This window comes from Squalius cephalus (genome assembly GCF_949319135.1).
Source record: "Squalius cephalus genome assembly, chromosome: 1".
NCBI lineage: Eukaryota > Metazoa > Chordata > Actinopteri > Cypriniformes > Leuciscidae > Squalius > Squalius cephalus.
The window spans coordinates 35,484,986-35,509,484 of NC_137122.1; the positions used below are offsets into that span (position 1 = coordinate 35,484,986).

Here is a 24,499-nt window from a genome sequence, read left to right on the forward strand (position 1 = left end):
TCATTTTTGCTCGTCCCTGCTTGTCTCGTGTTGTTTTACCTGCTCATAGAAGAAGAGGTACTCAATGCTGTCGGTACTGATGTTATCGGTGTCCAACAGACAATAGAGTTTGAAGCAGAGTCGGCACTGGCAGTCAGAGTCTGGATCTTTAGCTGACAAACTGGAAGACAGAGAGACAGAGATTTGTTAATGGAACATGCATATTAATCAGATATACATGTGAAGCATAAAGCAAATACACTTTGCACTATAGATACAACTTTGTACGCAACAAAAAATGCACACCACACTATAGGGGTCTAACGTGCATCACAAAGAATGGCTTAATTTAACAATACTAAGAAAAATGACCAAACAGTTGATGGAACCCACTGACTTCTACAGTATTTTTTTCCATACTATGTAAGTCAGTGGGTTCCATCAACTGTTTGGTTACATCAACTCATTTAGTGAGTAAATGAGTACATTTTTGGGTGAACTATCCCTTTAAACCCTTCTTACGCACCCTAAAACTGTTTCAACTGTTTACATAAGTCCACAAGTCTTAGGAGACTTGTAAGGCAGGGCATGACGATAACAAATGAAATCCGCCAATGCTCCCTAAACACACGACTAAAATCACCCAAACAGAGCAAAGTCATCATTCTGAATCACATGACTCACTCAGCTTTTTCTGCTGCATGTGCAGTTTTGCACGCGCGGGTTTGTGTTTGTGTCTGCACACATGTATGAGTGTGAGAGAAAGACTAGGCGGTGTGTCCATGAACCCACTTCTGGGAAGAGTTGGCACTGAGACGTGCAAAAACACACACAGACAAATACAAACACACTTCCCAGAATAAAGCGGATGCCTTGAATTCTGGCTGGCTGGGCTTATCTCTCCTACAGTTTGCTTTCCACATCAGTTAACGCGATGACATCAGTCTCACCTTGAGATCCCTACTGGCTTACTGAATACTGATAAAGACCTGCTTGTCCATTCTCACAGTGTGTGTGTGTGTGTGTGTATCAGGTGGGTTGGTTAAAGTGTGATAAAGTTTTGGGAAAGTGAATAAATCTATCTAACTTTAAAAGATAAAGAAAAAACAGACCTGCACTGTACTGTACTGTGGCACAATCGTGGATGGTAATATCATGGTACCTTGATGTATATTTATGGTACTGAATGATTAACATATTCATGTAACATGGTCTTTACAATACACAGTACTTAAAAAATACCATAGTATTACCATGGTACATGTTAAAAAAATGTCCAACAAAATATGGTATTGACGTGGTACTTTAGGTTTGGTACATTCAGCTATTTGTTGTATTTCACATAATACAACTGATTGAAGAAATTTAGACTGAGTTACTTTTCAAATCTGGTGATGACATCAGCGATTATGGTGCTGCCTCCGATAGCTTTCTCCCAGCATGTGTTCTGCTCAAAAAGAGCAAATGTGTTTCGGCTGTCCTGCAGTCCGAGGCGCTCCGCCATCTTCCTCACAACCTGGACAAAGGAAATGAGAGTTATTTTAGTTTACATTAGAACATTTTGGACAAAAAAACAATTTAAGACCATAAAAAACAATTGAAGAAAAAATGCATTTACTTCTATTAATGAATAAATCAATACATTTCTGTGGAAGGATAACTGCTAAAAGAGAATTCAAAATTACAAAAAAAACCCTAAACTCCTAAAAAAAAAAAAACTCCTAAATGAATGTCTCGTTCTTATATTTGTATGCTAATGATTACTTCTTTGTGTGCCAATAGTGACACATGAACGGCACAAGGTTCCCAAGGCCTGCTGTAGAGGAAACGATTGATGCAATACCTCATTAGCTGTAGTGTGCGAGGTGATCGGTATCTGGCAGCAGCCCGGTCCAGGGTAGTGCACAGTACACAGTATCTCCTGCCTTCCCATCAGCCCCTGGATCTCCTCCCAAGAGGGCACACACTCACGACCGCGCGTCTTCTCTAGAGCCTGGGCTATGAAGGACGCGTAGCTCTCCACCTCCGAGTCCGCACTCAAACTTTGAACCCTGATACATGGGGGAAGATAATAAAAGAAAGAGATTTTAAACTTTATAGGGACCATTTACAGAATTTCACATAAAAACCACAAAATTTCCCTCCAAAAAAATCAGGGGGAAGTTGTGTGGCCTCTCTGTTTAGTTTGTCTATTTGCGATATGAAGTGTCAGCCACTTGGTAATCACATGCATGGCGTAGGCCCTAATTGTGTTAAGTAAACACATGCGGGAAGCGTCCGGAGGCCTCAGGAGAACAGAGACTCCTCCGTCTCCATTACACCAGCCGCCTCTGTAATCAAAGCCCTGTGGTCAACGCACCATTTCCTCAAGGCACACTCGTTTATTTAGGCATTCTCTTATTTTCTGCCCTTCTCCCCTGTCTATCCTCTGGCCTGGCAGTACTTTAAGAGTCAATTAGCCATGGGATGCAAAAAGCATTGTGCCGTTTCCCAACCCCTCGAGGAGAGGAAAAGAATAAGTGAACAGGAAGTGAACTTTCAAATCCAGTCAACCTCAGGCAGCCCATATTTCCTACACACTCAACCGCAGTTGTGCGTCTTTATACTCAAGGCCTTCAAGGGAATGTTTATATGTGTATGTTGAGATCCAGCTGCATTGGAAAAAAAATTGGCGTAGAAGCAATTTTCATTCAGAAAAAATGTCACAATTACAAAGAAACGGCAAGAAACACATTGAATTAAAAGTGAAATTTTATAGAAGAAAAACTGAAATTGTATTTACTTATAAAACTTGAATTATCTTTTATGCATTCACAACTTCAAAAAGTCCTTTTGACACTATGGTGGGTGTGTGAGCTTACACATCCAGAGGAGTGTAAATATTCATGATGTAACTCTTCAGAATAGCCCTGCTGTCTGAGAGATCGGTGTTATTCGTGTGTAACTGACCTCTTCAGGTGAAAGCGCAGGTATTTGAGAATGCTGCAGCTGGGCAGGAAGGTGCAGCTCATGCAGGTGAGCAGCTGCCAGTATCTGAGCTGCGGGTTTGGCTGCGTCTGCACACATGATTTGGTGACGCTGGTCTGTTTAATGAGCTGGCAGTAGAGTTCATCTCGGAGTGGCCGGAGGTCTAGGCAGGTCTGGAGGATTCCCTGTATGAGAGGAATGGGCTCGCGGGCCGACTCTAACTGCTGGAGGCAGTTAAACAGCCTCACCGCCTCCTCGCGGACGGATGTGTAGCCTTTACCAGCCATATCTAAGAAGAAGAGAGACAGAAGGTGTGTTAACTGGCACAATGGAAAGAAATCGAGTAGGACAATGTAAACCAGCTTTTTAAAAGAAGCTTTAAGGACTCCCTACGTCAAAATAAATCTTTGGTGTTTCAACTTTCAAAAATGTCTATAGATTTAAAATCAGATGTGATTCAATTTATTTTAAAAAGTTCTAAATAAAAAAATGATGGAAGAGAATGTAGAAAATTATACTACTTCCTCAAAACTGTCCTGGAATGTCAAACCTTAGTCTCTGTAAACAGGTCACAGTCAGATTCTTTTTTTACCCAATCAGAACGCCTTGATTTCTGCCAGCCAATCATTTTGCACATTCAGAGCGGCAGTCTATATATATGTTAAGCCAGACGCTGAAAGCGGGATAGATAAACTTCATGAGTTTGAAGGATACAAAATGTGTCAAGAATAGCTTACACAGCCAAACGTCCTTAAACTTGGCATGAAACTGACATTGTGATGTCTTCTCTATTGTGACATACACTGATGAGCCAAAATATTATGACCAGTCACAGGTGAAGCGAATATCGTTGATCATCTCCTAACAGGGCCACAGGTTAAGGTCTGGGTAGATTAGATGATAAGCCGACAATCAGTTCTCAGAGTATTTCTGAAACGGCAAGGCTTGTGGGTTGCTCCTGGTCAGCAGTGGTGAGAATTTACAGTGTTCTGAAGAGGGACAAACCACAAACTGGACTTTGGAGCGGTGGAAGAAGGTCGTCTGCTCCGATGAGTCCTGCTTTCTTTTACATCAGGATGGACAGTCATGTACATATGTTTACCTGAGGAAGTGATGCACCAGGATGCATTGTGGGACGACGACTATCCAGTGGAGGGAGTGTGATGCTCTAGGAAACGTCCTGCTGGGAACCCTGAGTCTGGCCAATAATGTGGACGTCAATTTGACAGATACCTACATAAACATTGTTGTAGACCAGGTACACCCCTTCATGACAATGTTTTTCCCTGGTGGAAGTGGCAAATGCACCTGCCATATGGCACTCATTGTTTAGGAATGGTTTGAGGAACATGATGAAGAGTTCAAGGTGTTGCCCCAGCCTCCAAATTTCCCAGATCTCAATCCAGTTGAGCATTTGTGGGATGCGCTGGACCGACAAGTTTGATCCACAGAGGCTCCACCTGGCAACCTACAGGATTTGAAGGATCTGACTTCTGCTAATGTCTTAGTGCCAGATGCAACAGGACATCTTCAGGGTCTTGTAGAGTTTATGCCTCGGCGGGTCGGCACTGTTTTGGCAGCACGAAGAGGACCAACAACATATTAGCCAGGTGGTCATTAATGTTTTGGCTCATCAGTGTATAGCTGAGTGAAATTGCTTCTCTAAGAAGAAAAAATGCAGGGCTGGACTTGAGTTCTTCCATCAGGAAACTATTTGATCAGTAGATCTTTGTTCGCTAATCGCTGCAATCTTATGTTATTGACAGGTTGCTGGAGATTCCCTTGCGAGAGGAAGGGGACGTTTATGTTTTTCCATAAAAAACAAGAATTGTCCATTTTTAATTTATGATGAATTGAAAGAAATAGGACGACAGAGTAAAATAAAGAGAGCCAACGTTTGACTCACGTGTGTGGTGGAGACTGCCGTAGGAAAAAGGCAGCAGTGGGGCGTAGAGGGGGCTCTGCGTGTACCTCAGGATGGGATTATGCTGATAGATGTGCTCCACAACCTCTGGATTGAATTTATTCTCCTATACAAAAACATTGCACATTAACACACATACAGTAAAGCAAGGACAATTAAACACCTTGAAATAAATAAACTCAAGACAGATATATCTTCTGTGTACCATTATGTCCCCATAAACAGATGACCTCTTTGTTATGGGGTCGATCATGAAATGATGAAATGATGTTTCAAATGTAAATGCTGTGTTTGGGGAAACGGATGAGAGAAATGAAGGAAAGGGAAATTAATTTCAGCTTACAGACCCTGGCCAAGGTCTGCTCTGTGTATGTGTGTATAATGAAAGCTTCTGTGTACATTCCTAGGGTGAATAAGGCCTGTTTATGTTGGTTGTGGGATGTTTGCTTATAACAGACCTGATAAACCAACCCAAGAGCAGTTAAACATGACAAGATATCCTGCCATTACCACTATGTACTTTGTGTTTGAGTTTGTGAGAGGTCAAATGAATAGTATACGTAAATAGTATCATAAAATAATAGTATAAATAGTATAGTAAACTTAAGTTTATAGTATCCATGTCAGGAACTATATCTTCATCAAAACAAAATTTTCTAATACATGGTAACCATTAAAAAAAAATAAAAAAAAATTAGGCAAGAATATAGTGTCTTTTAGTCATAACTATATTGAGAATATAGCACAGCCTCCCGTGTCTTGTTGTTTCAATGTTTAATATCCATTCATAACTTATCTTTAAGAGTAATATAGCAATCAGCAAGATCATTTTTGGGGTCTGGCCACTTAACATTTCAACCATTGCGGTTTTCACGCCTGTCTGTCTGCCCGCCTGTCTGTTTAAGTGCGACCTCAATGGGATTCCAGGGAGTTCTGTGGGCTAGCAACTAACATCCTATTAATACAGATCTCTCCGAGAGTGCCGGCATTACATCATAACAACAGGGTTATTCTGAAGAGCTACTCTCTGCCTTCAAAACTATTTCCAGGGACACGAGATACCGAGCAGCACATCTATAAGTGTAAAATCACTAGCCAACAAACTAATAATAATATACTGGGGCAGAGAGATGACAGTGGGTGGGGTTTAGACCGTTTACACACCGTGTCTGTGTATGTGTGCCATCCTGACAATGGACTGTTTAGGAGCTAAGCTGCCATTTTTATGTGTGTACATACAGGTGAAACTCAAAAAAATGTTATATCGTGCAAAAGTTCATTTATTTCAGTAATTCAACTTAAAAGGTGAAACTAACATATTATATAGACTCATTACATGCAGAGTGAGATATTTCAAGCCTTTATTTGTTATAATTTTGATGATTATGGCTTACAGCTATGAAAACCTTTTCACAATATTCTAATTTTGAATTTGGGGTTTTCATAAGCTGTAAGCCATAATCATCAAAATTATAACAAATAAAGGCTTGAAATATCTCATTTTGCATGTAATGAGACTATATAATATATTACTTTCACCTTTTAAGTTGAATTACTGAAATAAATGAACTTTTGCACAATATTCAAATTTTTCGAGTTTCACCTGTATACATTGTTTATTTATATATATAAATATATATATACACACCAAGTTGACATTTATAATCCCTCCATTTATAATCGCTTCATGTAGGTGTGTTCTCTTACCTCAATGTCTTGTATGAGGAGCTGTGTTGGCGTCTCCACCGGCGCTTTGCTGTCGATGACTTTCTGCACGGCACACGCCCAGTGCACCGCCTCATTGTAGTGCTTTGTGAATAGTCTGTAGCAATGCTTACGGCCATACACTGTCAGACTCCAGTAACCTGTCACACACATTTCAGAAAATTTCACCAAAGCTGTGCAGTACAAAAATAGCATCTCCAAACAAATAACGAGAGTATGTACATAAAGAAAAGTAAAAAAAAATGCAATAAAACTTTTAGATGTGCTTATACTATTTCGGATTAAAGACAAATGTACTAGAGCTCCAGTATTCTGACAACATCATATTTCACGTGCCTGGCCTGCAGTAAATGTGTTCAGATGTTCCTAAAGCCGGATCTGGAACTTTTATGAGGATCTTACTAATATATAATTTCTCCCTCGTTGTTAACTTTGGCAGTCAAAAGAATGAAACTTTGGTTCAAAACTGAGACTTATAAAGACACACCAATTCTTTACAATCTCCATAAAGCCCACCAATCTCTCTAAACTAGGCAAGATTTCGCTCTACAAAATATCTAGCCAATTAAATATTTTAGAGCAGAACAATGTATATTCACAGTAGAAATTTTCCTGTTATTCATTTTGGGTAAATTCCTTGATTTTTCAAGGTTTTTCAGGACCACTGTGTCTATAAGATTTGCAGGCCAAAATATTCGGAGTCCACTGTAAACAACTCCTATTTCTTGGCCACGAAATTGTACCTCATTAACTTTTTTATTAAAAGATCTGTTTTACTCTGTGGACGAGCCATTAGACATGATATTATATGACGAATTGTTTGTTAAAAGAAGAAACTGTTTCCATCGTGTCCACTGTGCTGGATAATGAATGACTCCTGACCAACTGCTGCCCTTGGCTTGTACACACAATTTCAGATATATACACACACACTTTTATCTAGGAAAGTCCCTAAAGTTAATCTGGGAAAAGTTTAGAGTTTTGTGGACTGTGCTGGTTGAAAGTTTGCGTGTGTGTGCGTGTGTTTCAGAAATCCAGCTGAACATGTGCCAAGTGAATATGCACACACAAACACACACACATACACATACACACACACACACGCACGCATGCACGCACGCACGCACACATATACTGTACAGTATGACTAAGTCTTTGAGTCTGTCTGGTCATTGCCTACCAACTCCCCAGACAACAATGCATGCCATTTGTCTGCCTTCATTTTGCTTTTGCTCTCAAACAATCCTGCATTTAATTTCTGCGATCAAAGTCTTCCCACAAGAAAGATTTCACGTCAATGTCGAAAAGAGATCAGCAGTCTTACGGCTGCTCTGTGCCTGTGATCTTACCAAAAGATCTTCTCTCTCTGAAAAAATGCATGTCATCGTGAGGGCAAATCCTAAAATAGTGAGTGAAATACTGTTTATCTTCCACTGGACTTTAAAAGGCAAGTTCACACCATTTACTAACCGTGATACAAAAAAGTGACAAGCGATTTTGCAAATATATTTCTGCAATGTCAAACATGGATGAGGAGAGATGGACAAATGTTGAATATTGTACAGTAAATCACAAGGGCAACCTTAAAGGGATTAAACGGAGAGATTACAAAAATTACAATTCTGTCATTATTTTAGGCTTTGTTTACATATGAACATATGCTTTAATTCACATATGAACATGCATACATAGAGCACATCACATATGATATCCATGGAAACTCGTATGTGCGTCATATGCTTGAACAAACCTCATTGGTTCTCACACAACCAATGGGCTTCCATGTTTACCATACCATGCTCTATGTGTGCGTGTCATGATTGTTTAGATGTAAATAAAACGTAAATGTCATCATAAAGTGATTATATCTCTTCACAAGACTGAAAGGGAATGAAACCGCTCAATTCATATAGATTAGTTTTACTACACTTTTGGATCTTCTATGATTCTGTTACCTTGACTTTGAATGGAGGGACAGAAAACCTTTCAGGTTTCACTTAAAATATTTTCATTTGTGTTTTGAAGATGAACAAAGGTCTTTTGGGTTTCGAACAACATGATAAATGTTGTTCCAAATGATCACAGAATTTCAGAAGATGTGAATACAGGGAATGTATTTTTAGTTGTACACTCCTTCAGTGCAAACAGAAAGAACTGCTCTGATTGGTTGTTTTTAAACTTCTTTTAAAGACATACTCAAAGGTAAAAATGATGCATAAATTAAGAAAGAAAAAAAAAATCTGGTATATAAACCAGAAAACGCAAAATAGTTCACCAAAAAATATTTTTCCATATGCTCTCAGAAAGGAAATATGCAAAAAGTACCATTTATCACTTACCACTAGGGCAAAACACTTAAAAAGACAATATTGTGCCTTATCTATTCATCCAAAGACTCACCCTCAAGCCATCCTATGTGTATATGACTTTCTTCTTCCAGCCAAACACAATCGAAGTTATCTTAAAAAATATCCTGGCTCTTCCAAACTTTATAACGGGAGTGAATGGTACATCGGATTTTGAATACCAAAAAAGCACAACCATCCATCATAAAAGTAATCTCCGGCTCCAGTGTGTTAATAAAGGCCTTCTGAAGCAAAGTGGTGTGTTTTTGTAAGAAAAATATCCATATTTCTAACTTTATAAACTATAATCACTGACTTCTGGTAATGGCCGTATGCGAGTCTAGTTCCGGCTGAAGAGTGACCCCTGACGCGATGTATGACGTAGGATGTAGGAGTAGCGTAAGCTCAGGTGAGAGTAGACGCCTCTCGCGGTTTAAACAAACTGGGCTGTGCAACAAATTCAAGCTCGTCTTCTCTTATATCAAAATCTTCTGACATTTCTCTTTAAAAAATCACGTTTTAGACTTCTAATTCGTTATCTGTGTTTTGTTCTGCTCTATCCTCCATGCTTCCACATTCGTCAACGTCATGTGTCGCCAGGTCAGAGGTTTTTTTGTGATGGATGGATGTGCTTTTTTGGGCTTCAAAATCTAAGGTAACATTCACTCTCATTATAAAGCTTGGAAGAGCCAGGATATTTTGTAATATTACTCCGATTGTGTTTGGCTGAAAGAAGAAAGTCATACACACCTAGGATGGCTTGAGGGTGAGTAAATTAAGGGATAATTTTCATTTTTGGGTGAACCCTTTAAAAGTGCCTTTTAGAAAAGTAATTTGTACCCTTAAGGTACGACTATGAATAATTTAGGGAAAGGCACACAGTTGTCCCTTCAAGGGCACTGCTCCAGTGACAAGTTATTATGCCACTCATTTTTAGAGAGTGTACACAATGAAAGGGAATGGTGACTGTGACTGTCCCAGTTTATTTGCAGGTGCGTTACCTGTCTGTTTGTAGGTGTGTTTATCGGGCCACAGCACTGAGCAGAGGGACGTGAGTACAAGCGTGCCGAGTCTGCGAGCATCTCTGTCCGAGCCGCTGTAGTAATCGAGAGAGTCGGTTGTTAACACGAACCAGAACCTCCTCTGCCGGAGCCAGCCTCCCTGCACCTCTCGCAGGAGCCAGCCTGAAAAAGAAAGAGAAACATACCCATATTATACATGATAAATATTGCAAAAATTCAATCAAACAGAATATGAAGGCTCCATTTCAAAACCTGACAGAAATAAATTGTTTAATTTGAAATATAATTTTTTGAGATCCAGAGCATCACAGAGCTTATGCAGAGTCAGACTGAGCACTCATGGAAAAAGGCGTGACAGCACAAACCAGCCCGTCCACATCCAGTCGAGAGCAGCGTACCAAACCATCGCTCACTCATCTTAATAGAGGGTTGTGTTAAGGTCACACTGGGGATAAAATCTCCCTCCAGACCTTCAAACCAAGTTTGTCAGCTATGCACAAATGTGTATCAGAGCCAATAATCAAGACACATTTCATGGGAAAACTGCTTTTTTTTTGGAGAAACCCTCATGACACCCGGACCATGTAAACTTTTTCCGCTGCTGCTTGCAGATGTACTGCACCTGCTACCTTTCCCGTTGAATGTGTGTGTGTGTGTGTGTGTGTGTGTGTGTGTGTGTGTGTGTGTGTGTGTGTGTGTGTGTGTGTGTGTGTGTGTGTGTGTGTGTGTGTGTCCCAGTCCCAGTGTGAGTCAGCCAGACAGACAGACTGAGGGAAGACTGTCTTATTTAGCAGCTCCACGGGCCAGCATGAGACAGGCTGGCGGAGTATTTGGACCCCTCTACACTAATATTACTCTGCCCTGCTTATTATTACTCATTACATGTGATTGAGTATTATTACCACTCCAGTGCAGCAAATACTGCACAGTGCTCACATTTACACACCCTGAGATCACAGACAACTCTGAATAACACACACACACTTAAACCTGTGGACAGCAACTTAGGTGTTGGTTAACAATGTCTAACTGTCTCAATTGGTGTGCAGTGTGTCTGCCAATCTGTGTGTCACTGATAATACTGCAAGCTATAACTGATGCATGTGTGTGTGGACTTACCTATAGATTGGGGACAAAACTGTACACAAAAGTGAGCTAAAGATGACAAAATCATCATTTGGGTACTCTTACTCATTTGAAAAACTATTTAAAAATATGCTTTTTTTATGTAAATATCTTTTAATTGTTTTGATGGTAGGGTCTGTGTCAGATTGATCAATATTTTTTCCACAACAAATAACAATAATGATTATTAGTGTTCGATAACCGATTATATTACAAAATTGATGATAAAAATAATAAGAAATATTTCTTGAGCAGCAAATCATCATATCAGAATGATTTCTGAAGGAACATGTGACACTGAAAATTCAGATTACCATCACATGTATATATTATATTTACACAGAAAGCAGTTATTTTAAATTGTAATAATATTTCTTTAAAATAATGATATTTAATATAATGATATTTTTATAAAATTCCTGTTTTACTGTATTTTTGGTTAAATAAATGCAGCCTTAATGAGCATAAGAGACTTCTTTCAAAAACATTACAAAATCTTACCGACCCAGACTTTCAGATGGTAATATCTGTAAACCTGATAATGACCCATAATGATTATGTTTAAAATAATACAAATTTTGTTCAGTATATTAGATTTAGCCTATAAATCCCTTTATATAAAAACAGTAGAAATCTATGGTGTGTCCCCAATTAGATTGATAAGTGTGTGTGTGTGTGTGTGTGTGTGTGTGTGTGTGTGTGTGTGTGTGTGTGTGTGTGTGTGTGTGTGTGTGTGTGTGTGTGTGGACATTTGTTTAGCCTGCTACACTCTGGTTTATAGGGAGATAGTTGTGAGACAGATTTGAGATTAACTCTCTTCAGATAAAGTTACCAGAATGTCATAAAGTTAAAACCAATTCAACCTTAGAAATTGCAATCTTCACGCTATCTTCAAATCTTCGATTTTCTCGCTATCTTTGAAATTGCAATCTTCACGCTTCAGATCAATCTGATTCTATAATTGTTGTTAATAATGGATATTGTTAATACCCACGAACGCACCAATGCATGCAAAAAATACATTTGGTCTTATAGCCATAGTGACAACTATGGTGCAAGAGAATTATTAATTAGCAGAATTTCTCTCACCCTTTACGAGCACCTCTGGGTCTTCGTCCATCGTCATCTTACCCTTCTGCATGATGAGACTTCTCTTCTCCTCAGGAACTCCTGACAGACTGAACAACATGGAACACAACATAGACGTCAGCAATGTGCCTACTGTAACCCAGTAAGTACTGTACGACCCCCTCCCCTGGCCCCCAAAACACACACACACACAGACACATATATATATATATATATGTATGCACACTATCCCTTGAGGGAAGTTGGGGTCAACATCATAATTCTGCTGCTAAAACAGACCCCAACATAGCATGAAACCACTTCGCATATGCAGACATTTCACATCTCACACACAAACACAACACTCACACACACGCACATCCCTCCACCCTCCACCACCATGGCCAGGCAAGCAGAGCTTTATCGGTCTGGCAGCCAGGGAAAAGACTGAAAATAAACGTGACTAAGAGACGCCAAGGACACTCGCACGCTAAGAGAAAACTAGGAAGAGACGAGGAGAACAAGAGAGGTCTAGGGGCAAGAAAATAGTTGTCATTAAAATTCACAGGGCTTAGGACAAAAAATGTTATTGGTGGTGGTTCCAATAAATATGCTTTACTATAAAGGACCTTAGTGGGACATTCCTCATCATTGGGCCATGGACAGTGTTTTCGGATTTATTTTTTGGGACGTGGTACCATGTTTAATGAATAATCTTTCAGTATCATGGTATGGTTTGAAGTACCATGGTACTGCCATGTAAAATGTTTTGTGGTGTAGTGGTTAAAGGATAGAAATCACTATGGATAAAAATCAAGGCCACAAGCGTCTACTGTAATTTTGGACTAAAAGACTCTTGTTAAGTGCAGAATAACAACTTGTAATGAGCAGGTAAAAGATTAGTCAGAGGACGTCAGTAGCTAACAACTGATAGATTATTTGAGGAATGCTGGGAGCACAAGCACCTTGAAGCAGACAGTGACGGATAGATAATCACTCTGATAACACTGGCACTCAAACAGACTAAAACACACACACACACACACACACACACACACACACACACACACACACACACACATATTGGGCTGTATTGGAGGAATTGAATGTGGCAGTGAGTCGGTTAATCAAACGAGACATTCCTGAACCTCCTGTTATCTGGAGAGAGAGCTTCAATTGACACTTATTATTTGGACTTGCTAGTTTCTTACCCAAATTAGCCATTTGTTAAGTCAATGAAATTGAGAGTCCTGAAAACTCATTTCCTCTTGCTGATGCCCTGGAAAAATATGGTTTGTAACCAGAGATCATATAATCACTGATCGGATGGACGGATACTGGCCCGGTGCACATATAGGATCTGATGGGAGAGCAAATGATCTGATCTGATCGATCTCACACACAATCATACTTTATGCACACACACCACACCACCAAGTTAAACTCTCTCATTTTGTCTTCTTTAATAACATACTGATATCAAAATATTGATTATATCAATAAGCCGATACCAACAAGCTGATGAAATTGTATGATATGACAGATAATATCATGATATGACAGATAACAGACGATAGCTGTGCATCGGAGTATTTTTGTGTTCTTTGAATATCTTGAACCATGTCGATGTTCTGTACATTTATTTACAGGTCTGTTTACAAGTGTATGTGTGTAATGGAGATGCAGTGGTAGATCCCTGCGGATTTGCATCACTCTCTAATTTAAGTTAAAGCTCAGACAGAGTCAAGAGTTTACAGACATCCATCCGAAAGAGGGAGAGAATGAGAGAGAGAGAGAGAGAGAGAGAGAGAGAGAGAGAGAGAGAGAGAGAGAGAGAGAGAGAGAGAGAGAGAGAGAGAGAGAGAGAGAGAGAGAGAGAGAGAGAGAGAGAGAGAGGCAGCACAAAAAGAGGAAGCCTCCATTCGCAGGAGCTGTGAGGGCTGGAATCAGCCGGTCAGAACCTGCCAGAACCGGTTTATGGATCAGAGCAGAATCAAGATCAACAATCCGGTTTTAACAAAAAACATTCTCTGTCCCTCAGGCATGAGAATAACCCTCATCCTAATCTAGACAGCATTAATACACACATACACACACAGATAAAATGAGCCGAGCTCTGGAATGAGACTAGCACGCAGATACAGATAAACATGCTCTGCTATATAGAGACTTTAGAGGGCAGTAAGATATCTTATGGATATGAGGTGTAAAAGTGGAAATGAGCTTTATGACTCATGTCTCAGGGGCTAGATCTGTTTTACTATCTGTCTAGACTAACAGTAAAACTAAAAAAGTTTTGATGAATATGGGATTCAGAGAAGTTTGTGACGGTGACCTAAAAGGATAGATATTTTGCCGCTAAACTGAAAAACCGGAGCAGGCGATGACATATCCAGATCGGAGTCGGAGCACGCCGCATTTCACTTAAAAGTTAGAGAGAGATGTGAAACAGTGACTCATCAGATTATCTCTTAGCTCTGTAAAGGACATGACAGTACAGGAGACCGTAATACCCAACATACAGCATGCACTACAAAATAGGAACTCTAAGGCCTGTTTCCAACAGCATGCACATGCGGCACAGTGGCGTATCTGATTATACTGTGTACGGACGGATGGATGGATGGATGGATGGATGGATGGATGGATGGATGGATGGATGGATGGATGGATGGATGGATGGATGGATGGATGGATGGATGGATGGATGGATGGATGGATGGATGGATGGATGGATGGATGGATGGATGGATGGATGGATGGATGGATGGATGGATGGATGGATGGATGGATGGATGGATGGATGGATGGATGGATGGATGGATGGATGGATGGATGGATGGATGGATGGATGGATGGATGGATGGATGGATGGATGGATGGACAAAAGATAGATAGATAGACGCACCTAGACACCTCTATAGTGAAGAATGGCTCTAGATAACAGAATGGTTTCCAAGTGGCTGAAGAACCGTTTTTGTTTAAAGTGCAGGCATGATCATTTGAACCATGTTAGCCTATCTGCCCTTTTCTCTGGGAAAATATAGTTAGCGAGTAAAGAAAGCAAGAAAGGCAGGAAGTAAGGGTTACGGTTGGGTTTTGGCTGTCTAAACAGTGATGCCCTTTTGAGAGAATGAGCCACTCTAGATCAATCTGAGCACCTTGGACCCTTGGAGCCAGATGACACAAAACAATTACATGTCGTTGATTACCTAACAATACCAGCTCCCGATCGGCACAAGGCGGGTCACGTCTCGTTCAAACCTCTCAAAGTATAGCTATATAGCAGTAGTGCGCACACACACACACACCCGTGTCTGTGCAGTTACTGTGTGTCTAAACTTGAAATGCCACACCTACACGTGAAGGCACTGATAAAGCACAGGGTTTGGCGTGGTTTGACTGTGTGCATATCTTATCCTGTATAATGGATCAAACAGTGACATCAGCATGGCACTAGGCCAAACCCATGCGCTCTGACTCGGCCATCCTTTCAGCTGAATGAGGAAGAAGAAAGTAATATTTCCTCTATAGAAAAAGGAATGTAGAAATGAATGAGACGCTGCCATTCTGACTGAACAGATGTTTTTAAATGACGACGACGTGATCGTTTTTAAACGATTAATATGTATCATGATGTATCTGTTGTGTGGATATGTTTGCCCAAACTAATATTTTATTGTTTAGACACTGATCTTTGATTGCTCAAGAGACTTATGGAGTTTCACATTAACTTTATCCCAGGTATTTCTCCTTAAATTCATTTGGAGAAATAAAAATGTAATTTTATAGAACTATAAAATGAACGTGAATAGCATAGCTCAGATAATTCAGTATGGGAAGAATTTAAATTTATACTGAAATTATGAAGATGTGATGTGAATAAAATACATAATGCACAGGGGAAAAAAGGATATGCTCACTTGAGATGGATACATTTTTAATTTTACATTCAGTCTCAAAGTCTTACATTTTCCTATCTAAATTATCCCTAGCTCCCTAATGTAAAGTATTTACCAATGATCACAGATAAAACTTGGCAAAGCGTAAAAGCACTTGTCGCACTGTAAATTGTAATTCATTTATTACATGTAATAAAAGAGCCACAGAGGCTTTTCCAGTGAATGCCACCACAACAATTTGTTTTACTGAGCCAATTTCCTCAGAACTTTATCACAATTTTTTATTAAATTTAACTCTCAACTTCAAAGATGAAAATATAGCTATTCCTGAGATCTATTATTTGGAGGAGGAAAAAAAAAAATCTCTCTTTCCCATTTGCTCTCTATTTAATCTTGTTGATGTGAAGAAGAATTAACGGAGACATTTAAATGTCTCATTTGTCATTTTCTTTCCTATGGGAGACTGAAATTCATAGTCAGATTTGTGCTGTGATTGTGTGAGTGAGTATGTGTTAGATGTTGGAGGCGTTTGAAGTTTAAGTCTGGAAACTGTAAAGTAGAGGTTTATTCAATAGTCACAGCTGGAACGCAGGTTTGGACTGCTGTAGAGGATCTGTAGGGGTGTGTGTGTGTGTGTGTGTGTGTGTGTGTGTGTGTGTGTGTGTGTGTGTGTGTGTGTGTGTGTGTGTGTGTGTGTGTGTGTGTGTGTGTGTGTGTGTGTGTGTGTGTGTGTGTGTGTGTGTGTGTGTGTGTGTGTTGGAGGGGCTGGGGGTCTCCAAGGTTTCCACAGCTGTCCAATCAAACCCATCCCAAACCTACCCACCACAGCCCACTCTTTTCCCAGAGTCCACAACAGTGGCCCCCAAGTGGGGCCTACGAGTCGACTTCCTGTAAGAGGGAGAGCAGAACAGGAAACAATTTGTCACACAGGATTAAACGGCAGGAATAATAGAAGGAGGAGAGGAAAATGAATATGCCTTTCTCCAAATCTAGGCATGGAAGTCTGGAGGGAGAAACAGCAAGAGAGAAATACAAATAAATGGAAATATAAGATAAAGGGGCCTAGACAAAATATCAAACCGAACTGTCAATCAAGCGGGATGTTGACTTTACTAACACATGGATAAGGGTGTCAGAGTCATAGACCTCAATTCAACTCATTATAAAATGGATTAAAGGAATTTAGAGAGAGCAAGAGAGTACACGATGGATTATTTGGAAGGGAAAGTGGAAAGTGCTGTTAAGAATGTAGCTGTTTTTTGCTGAAAGATTGACTGATTTGATGAGGGGAGAAAGGAAAATAAGCAAATACTGTAGTGCTTGTTTATGGAAGTGACAGCAAAATCACCCAAAAAAACCTCTGCAGTCCAGCGTGTTATAAAAAAAAAAAAAAAACACTCTCGACTCATGCCAGGAATGCAAACTTGAACTCAAATGACCTGGGGGCCAGTTGTACTTTTATAAGCACAATTAAAATTATTATTTATGTTTGGGGTAAGTAAGAAGTTTATACTGTTATTCAACAAGAATGCATTAAAAAAATTATCAAAAGTGAAAGTAAAGACATTTGTAATGTTACAAAAGATTTCTATTTCAAATAAATGCTGTTCTTTTGAACTTTCTATTCTTTAATCAATGTTCCAATTAACAACAAAAATGGTTTTCAACACTGATAATAATGATACATGTTTCTTGAGCAAATCATCATATTAGAATGATTTCTGTAGGATCATGTGACACTGAAGACTGGAGTAATGATGCTGAAAATTCAGCTTTGACATGACAGGAATAAATTACATTTTAAAATATATTAAAACAGAAAACACTTATTTTAAAGCAAAATAATATTTCACAATATTACTGTTTTTACTGTATTTTTTTATCAAATAAATGCAGCCTTGTGGGCAGAAGAGACAGAAGAGATCAAATAAAAAAATATTACCAACCCCAAACTGTACTGTCTAAAGACTAAAAATAAATAATTAATGCTGATTTCATTTTTTTTTTAACAATTTTATGTCAGAAACATGCTTTGTGCTTCAGGCAATCAGAGTTAAAGATTGAGTTTTTTTTCCCCATCCTGTTTCCCTCTCCAGTATGTCCTCTGCTTCAACTGTCCGATCATAATAAAAAGGCAAAAAAAAAAGTTGTGCGGCATGTGAATAATCAAAAAAAAAAAAAAAAAGAGTAAATAAGAAATAATATTGAAAGCCAAAATATAAAAGAGGAAAATTTGATTTGCGGATTTAAGGATAACATGGGGGTTTTTTTATGCGTGAGGGGGGCCGTATGAAACTATCTTATGGTTTAAGACTTGTACTCAAATGTTTTGTACGTTTTCAGTGGAATAGCGTCATGGAACTGGAAACTCTGGGGTTGGTAATACTGCCAGGCAAAACGGTTAATATGAAGGCAATGCAGCACTGTGTGTGTATCCCTCCCTCTCTGAAGCTCTCTGTGGCCTAGGCTTACTAACCTAAACCATCTGTGTGGCCCACACTGACAGGAAACTGATAAAAGAAATGGAGGGATGGAGGAAAGGTAGAAAAGAAGGGAAACATATTTTATGCTCCCCTCCATAAACGTCCACTGAATCAAGGGGATTTTTTTGAGTGTGTGTGTGTAAAACTTATACTGCCAACTCCAAATGACTTACAGTAACAGACATCAATAGCTTGATTAATCAATGGTTAACACAATAATGATAAAAGCTAATATAACCCAGTTACCCATTGTACTCACACGTACACACTAAGTTTAAATAAATCATTGGTTTGTCACTGTTATAAACTGCTATCTCCCCACTGTCACAAAGAACTCAGTAGGTACTTCACTCCTTGTTTACAATTTTATTTAATTAAAGTTTGTTTAGTGTGTAACAATCTCTAAAACACACTATTCTCTATAGTGCATTTATGTGGCGTGTTGAACTGTGGTCAATAGGTGATTGATTTTAATCCAATTAAAATGCAGTGCTGCTTAGTTAGTAACTAAGTAAGCTATGCCCTTGCTGGAAGGCTTGCACACACATTGACCACATTTATATACTGTACGTTTGTATACTGCCATTTTTGAAGGCAAAATTGTCCCTAAAAGTAAAGAAAATGGGGGACATTCGGGAACGTCCTCATTTGGAAAAATAATTCATAAAAAAACGAAAATATATTTTTTTTTTGTTCATTCTAAAAAGCATTCTTTCAGAGTTCCCAGTAATTACATATTTATATATTTGGTTTAGTTTCATTATAATTAGCTTTACAAAAACAATAAAAGTCTATGATATGCTACCATTTAGACAGCAAATTAAGTAAGTGTGTGTGTGTGTGTGTGTGTGTGTGTGTGTGTGTGTGTGTGTGTGTGTGTGTGTGTGTGTGTGTGTGTGTGTGTGTGTGTGTGTGTGCGTGTGCGTGTGTGTGTGTTAATGTTTTTCTATACCGATGGGGACTTCAACCTGAATGCACACTGACTCATTGGGACTTGTGTCACTGTAGGGACCTAAATTGAGGTCCCCATGAGGAAACATATCAATCATACAGGATGAACTTTTTTTTTTTTTTTTAAATGTAAAAATGCAGACAGTTTTCTGTGATGGGTAGGTTTATGGGTAGGGTTAGTGTAAGGGGATAGAATATAAGTTTGTACAGTATGAAAACCATTACGTCTATGGAGAGTCCCCCAAAAAAATAGCGAACCAGAGTGCGTGTGTGTGTGTGTGTGTGTGTGTGTGTGTGTGTGTGTGTGTGTGTGTGTGAGAGAGTGTGAGAGAGAGAGAGAATGTGCACAAGCAAAGAAAAAAACATAAAATCTAGTCAAAAACAACAACAAAAACAACACAGATTTCAATATAGAAACCATGAAAGTCCAGGCACTCAACTTTTGAAGCGTGGGAAACACATTAACACCAAGCTGTGACCTGTCAGGTTGACCCCTTAAATGGACTGACAGTACAGAACAGCTGGCCAAGAGGAGAAAGACCTGAAACCTACAGCCAAACATGAACAAAATGTTCTTTTGTTGAGATTTAAAAAAGGCAGGGAGAGGAAATAAACCAAGAGAGAGATACAAAGACAATACATTCTTTCAGATCTGGTGATTGAGGACAGTATGATGGAGTAAGTCTTTCTGACCTCTGCTAAAAATAATACGGTTTTCTCAAGAATACTGCCAAGACATCCAGACACCCAAGACATTCCACATCCAGCCAACTGAGCGAGACAGAAAGCACTCAGGATGACAGGACGTATGTGTCTAATCTGTGATGGGACTGAGCGACCTCTACACGCGATAAAAAAGACTGAGTCACCGTCTGGCTGAAGGTTTCATGCAAATCTCAACCTGCTAACACACACACACAATCTTGACAATACAATAAAATAACTGCTCATTTGTAGTGATTAAATGCACAGTAAAAACATTTTCTGTGTGTTTGATTCTTTGTGCTGACACACCCAAAATGACACAGTCAGGCTGGCCCACATACCATTACCTTACAAGTGGCTGTATAACCTGCTGTGCATATATATATAAAAAAATGCTCTTCTTTTCAACCTTCTCTTCATCAAAAAAAAAAAAAAACTACAAAACACTGATAATAATAAGAAATGTTTCTTGAGCAGCAAATCATCACATTAGACTGATTTCTGAAGGATCATGTGACACTGAAGACTGGAGTAATGATGCTGAAAATTCAGCTTTGACATGACAGAAATAAATTACACTTTAAAACATTCAAAAATATTGAAATTCTAATATTATTTCATAATATACTGTTTTGCTTTATTTTTGATCAAATAAATGCAGCCATGGTGAGCATAAGATACACTTTCTATACGCTTTTATATCAAAATACCATGGTATTACAATCTGATTCCACGGTCACTGCAACGTCACAATAGGTTTTTGTAAGGGTATGTGCTGTACGGACTGACAAATCTATTTGTATTCAAACCTCTCTCAGTCCAGATTCGTGAAGGAGATGTAAGACAGACACACGTGCGCGCACACACACACACACACACACTCACACTCCTATTAAACATCATTAATGTCTGAACTCACCAGGGTGTGCCGTTGGCTGTGCGAGTGGGCTGAGACAGAGTGACCTCTAGTTGCCCCTGTAAAGGAGAAAGGACAGAACACATGGGCATCTGGCAGGTATTGATCTCACACTTTCTTTCCAGTAAACTCTGCTACATATTCTCGAAGAATGTGCAGTACGTAGAGAACATTCTGTCTCTTTCACTTCCTCTGTTTCGATATGTTCAACAAACATCATATGGTTTGATTTGCTACTTAAGTTTTGGGTTCATTGCCATGGTACCAAAATTTCTGAGTGTTTAGTATTATACCAAAATATTCATTGTTATCCAAACTGGTTGGTTGCACAAACCATTCACAATGTGCTAAAAAAATGCAGTGGACTCAAAATCTGTTGACGCCTGCGCAGATGATTGATAGGCTAGGGTTCGACGGGACGTCCGGATTCTTTTGTGCATTCCTCAGGTCTGGCTTCCCCTTCTCAGTCTCAAAGCTCATATTAAAGAGGGGAAGACGGAACCAGAAAAGAGCTCTGGACTGCGGCAGGGGTCCAGGAAAGGTCAACCTGAATGACCTGGAAACCCTTTGATGTGGCTCAACGCAGATAACCAAAAGAAAATGTATCAATTGGTCATATTGGAAGTCGGCTGGCTGTATAGTGTTTCATCAGTCTCAAATTAAATGATGAATTAATGATATATTTAGTCATGCAATTTGTTGGTAATTGTCAAACAACTGTATAAATGCCTTATCTAGTGCTGTGAGCCATAAGGTCATTTCCTGGACTCAAAATCTCCCTTGGTTGGAGAAAATCTCCAGGGCTCTGCGGATATAAAGCTGAGTGGTGCAAAACTGACCACACTTCCTCTTTGCTACATGATATACTGTAGTGTAACGTTCTGAAACTACCACACATACACACACAATTACCTAGCAGTCTAAATTTGGACTTCCCATTGACCTCTATTGTTCTTGATTAAGCTAGACAAGGCAAGCATCCCTATTACTGCTCACGCTTAAGGTTAGGTATTTGAACAAACCCTTAGGTACACAAGCATATGATATGTCAAATTATGCAGCTTTTCGAGGAGACGTATGCTATTTCCATTCCAAGTAGACTTACAACTTTCACCTGGTAAAATTGCCATTAGAAGAGTCAGAGCACCCTAGCAACTGCAAAGACACATACTGAAACTTCCCAAAACACTCTAGTGACTGCACAACAATGCACTAAAAACACACTCATAACACCCTAGCAACTGCATACGAAACATGCTACGAAAAAACACATCCAGAACTGTAACTGGACACAATTTTGCTACAAACAACTCTAGCAACTGTATTGCAATGCGCCATAATTGCCTAGAACTCCTTAGAACTCCTCTTCAACAAAAGTTTATAACTGGATCTTCCGGTAAAATGAATGAATGATGTGCATTCATTCATTCCGGTAAAATGTAACATTGTTAGTTTCTTTACAAACCCTTTTGCGTTTGAGCTTTTCCACTTTGGCTAACATTCTTTAGTAATTTAGTCACTAGGTCATGAGCGTGCACACACACGCACACACATACATACCTCATTGAACAAGTGCATTAGAAACAGCACCTCTTCTGTAGTAATTGGCAGTGATTCACACACACACACACACACACACACACACACACACACACACACACACAACTGTTGCAGCAGATCATAACATTCAAAACGAGGGCCGTTCTCAGAACTGACAAAGACACAGAGTGCTTTTGTGCTCAATCCGTCTACACGAAATACCAACCCAGTTCGGCTCCACCCAGCCCCTCTGGACCAACTCTGTCCCACAGCCAGCCCTCAGACCCTTCACACCCAGCGGACAGTAAATACACACTGTCCTTCCATGCAAACGGATCTGATGTCAGCTTTAGTTTCCTCTCTGTGCTACTTGACATGCTTGTAAACCTGATAAAGGGAGAGTTCACCCTAAAATGAAACCCCGTTGTTGCAAAACTGTTGACTTTCTTTCTTCTGTGGATCACAGAGAAGATATTTTAAAGAAAGACTGAATTTCCACTAATTGTATATTGACAAAAATCTTTTTTCAAAATATATTTTGTGTTCCACAGACGAAAAAAATGTCATACAGGTTTGGGAGCGACGTGAGGATGAATAAATAATGACAGAATTTACATTTTTGAGTGAACTATCCCTTTAATGGCATACGAGAGGAAGGGACGAATAGAAAAATACATAGAGGGAAACATTTCCTACTTTGAACTATGTTGCCTCTGTCAACACTATTAACCTAAAACACACACAGAGCGAAGCCTCCGATACCTTCTGGGAGGTGATGGCTACAAATAACATGTACAAAAGTGTCCTGAAGGATTAGTTTGCTCCTACCATTTTGCCAGCAATTTTCTTGTGAATGGTGCTGTAGTCAATAACTGCAGTGTTTCGACATACAGGCAGCGAGCAGCCCGCAATTTGCAATAAATACTGTTTATGAGCGGATTCTAGTTAAAGTTGATTTCCAGGAAAATTACAAGGAGACTCATTTATACAACCATGTATTTCTACCCACTGAGATGACCATCTGACCCCTGTCAACCACCCACCGGCAGCCCGGCTGCGGTGCCACGCTCGGCTAGGCTGCGGGTTCCCGTTAACGACTGGTATGCTTTGGCTCTGATTCTGCCCTTTGGTCCAGTGACTCGGTGAGGTTTATCAAAATCGATCCTAGCTGTAAACTGACTCAGTCTGACACTTCACATCAGCTGTAACTCTAGCTCCCCCTAACCTTGACCTATTTCACAGACACGCACCTCTGTCTCTTGTGTGTGTGTGTGTGTGTGTGTGTGTGTGTGTGTGTGAGAGAGAGAGAGAGAGAGAGAGAGCGTGTGTCGAAGTCTGTGCCGCACTGTGGTATCATGTTTCTGGGCTTTGGCACAGTCTCGGAGGAACATTCAGTGCCGAACCCGGGGCTCTGAGGGTCATGAAGCTAAACAGGCAAAACATCAACATTCTTTTCTTACACAAATACTTTCAAAGAAACACCAACATTTCAATGAAAAGCAAAAACAGTTTTTCAGGGGTTTTTTCTATTTCAGGTTTAAATTAGATTTCACATTGTTTCTTATACTCACCAAGGCTGCATTTATTGGAACAAAACTTAAAAAAAACGTAATATTATGAATATTATTGCAATTTAAAATAACTGTTTTCTATTTGAATATATTTAAAAATGTTATTTATTCCTGTAATGGCAAAGCAGCAAGAATATATGTAGGGTAAACTGAAAAAAGTATATGCAAAAAAATAAAATGGTTAAAAGATCATCAAATGCAGCCAAATCTATCACTGAAAACTATCTGAATGTAACAATCACTGCTGCAAGAAAAACATTTGAAATATTATCACATT

General features: G+C 39.4%; 1 protein-coding gene across 1 annotated transcript in view; it reads right to left on the minus strand.

Annotated features, from left to right (window-relative positions):
• The window catches only part of plekhh3 (pleckstrin homology, MyTH4 and FERM domain containing H3), a 32,658-nt gene that overhangs the window by 5,116 nt on the left and 3,043 nt on the right, over positions 1–24,499 (minus strand). Inside the window, exons 2-10 of the mRNA XM_079868566.1 lie at positions 21,116–21,171; positions 12,177–12,265; positions 9,942–10,124; positions 6,578–6,735; positions 4,853–4,976; positions 2,929–3,235; positions 1,823–2,030; positions 1,359–1,495; positions 40–160 (exon numbers count right to left, since the gene is read on the minus strand). Coding sequence (XP_079724692.1) covers positions 40–160; positions 1,359–1,495; positions 1,823–2,030; positions 2,929–3,235; positions 4,853–4,976; positions 6,578–6,735; positions 9,942–10,124; positions 12,177–12,265; positions 21,116–21,171 — 1,383 coding nt within the window. The remainder of the gene's footprint in view (positions 1–39; positions 161–1,358; positions 1,496–1,822; positions 2,031–2,928; positions 3,236–4,852; positions 4,977–6,577; positions 6,736–9,941; positions 10,125–12,176; positions 12,266–21,115; positions 21,172–24,499) is intronic.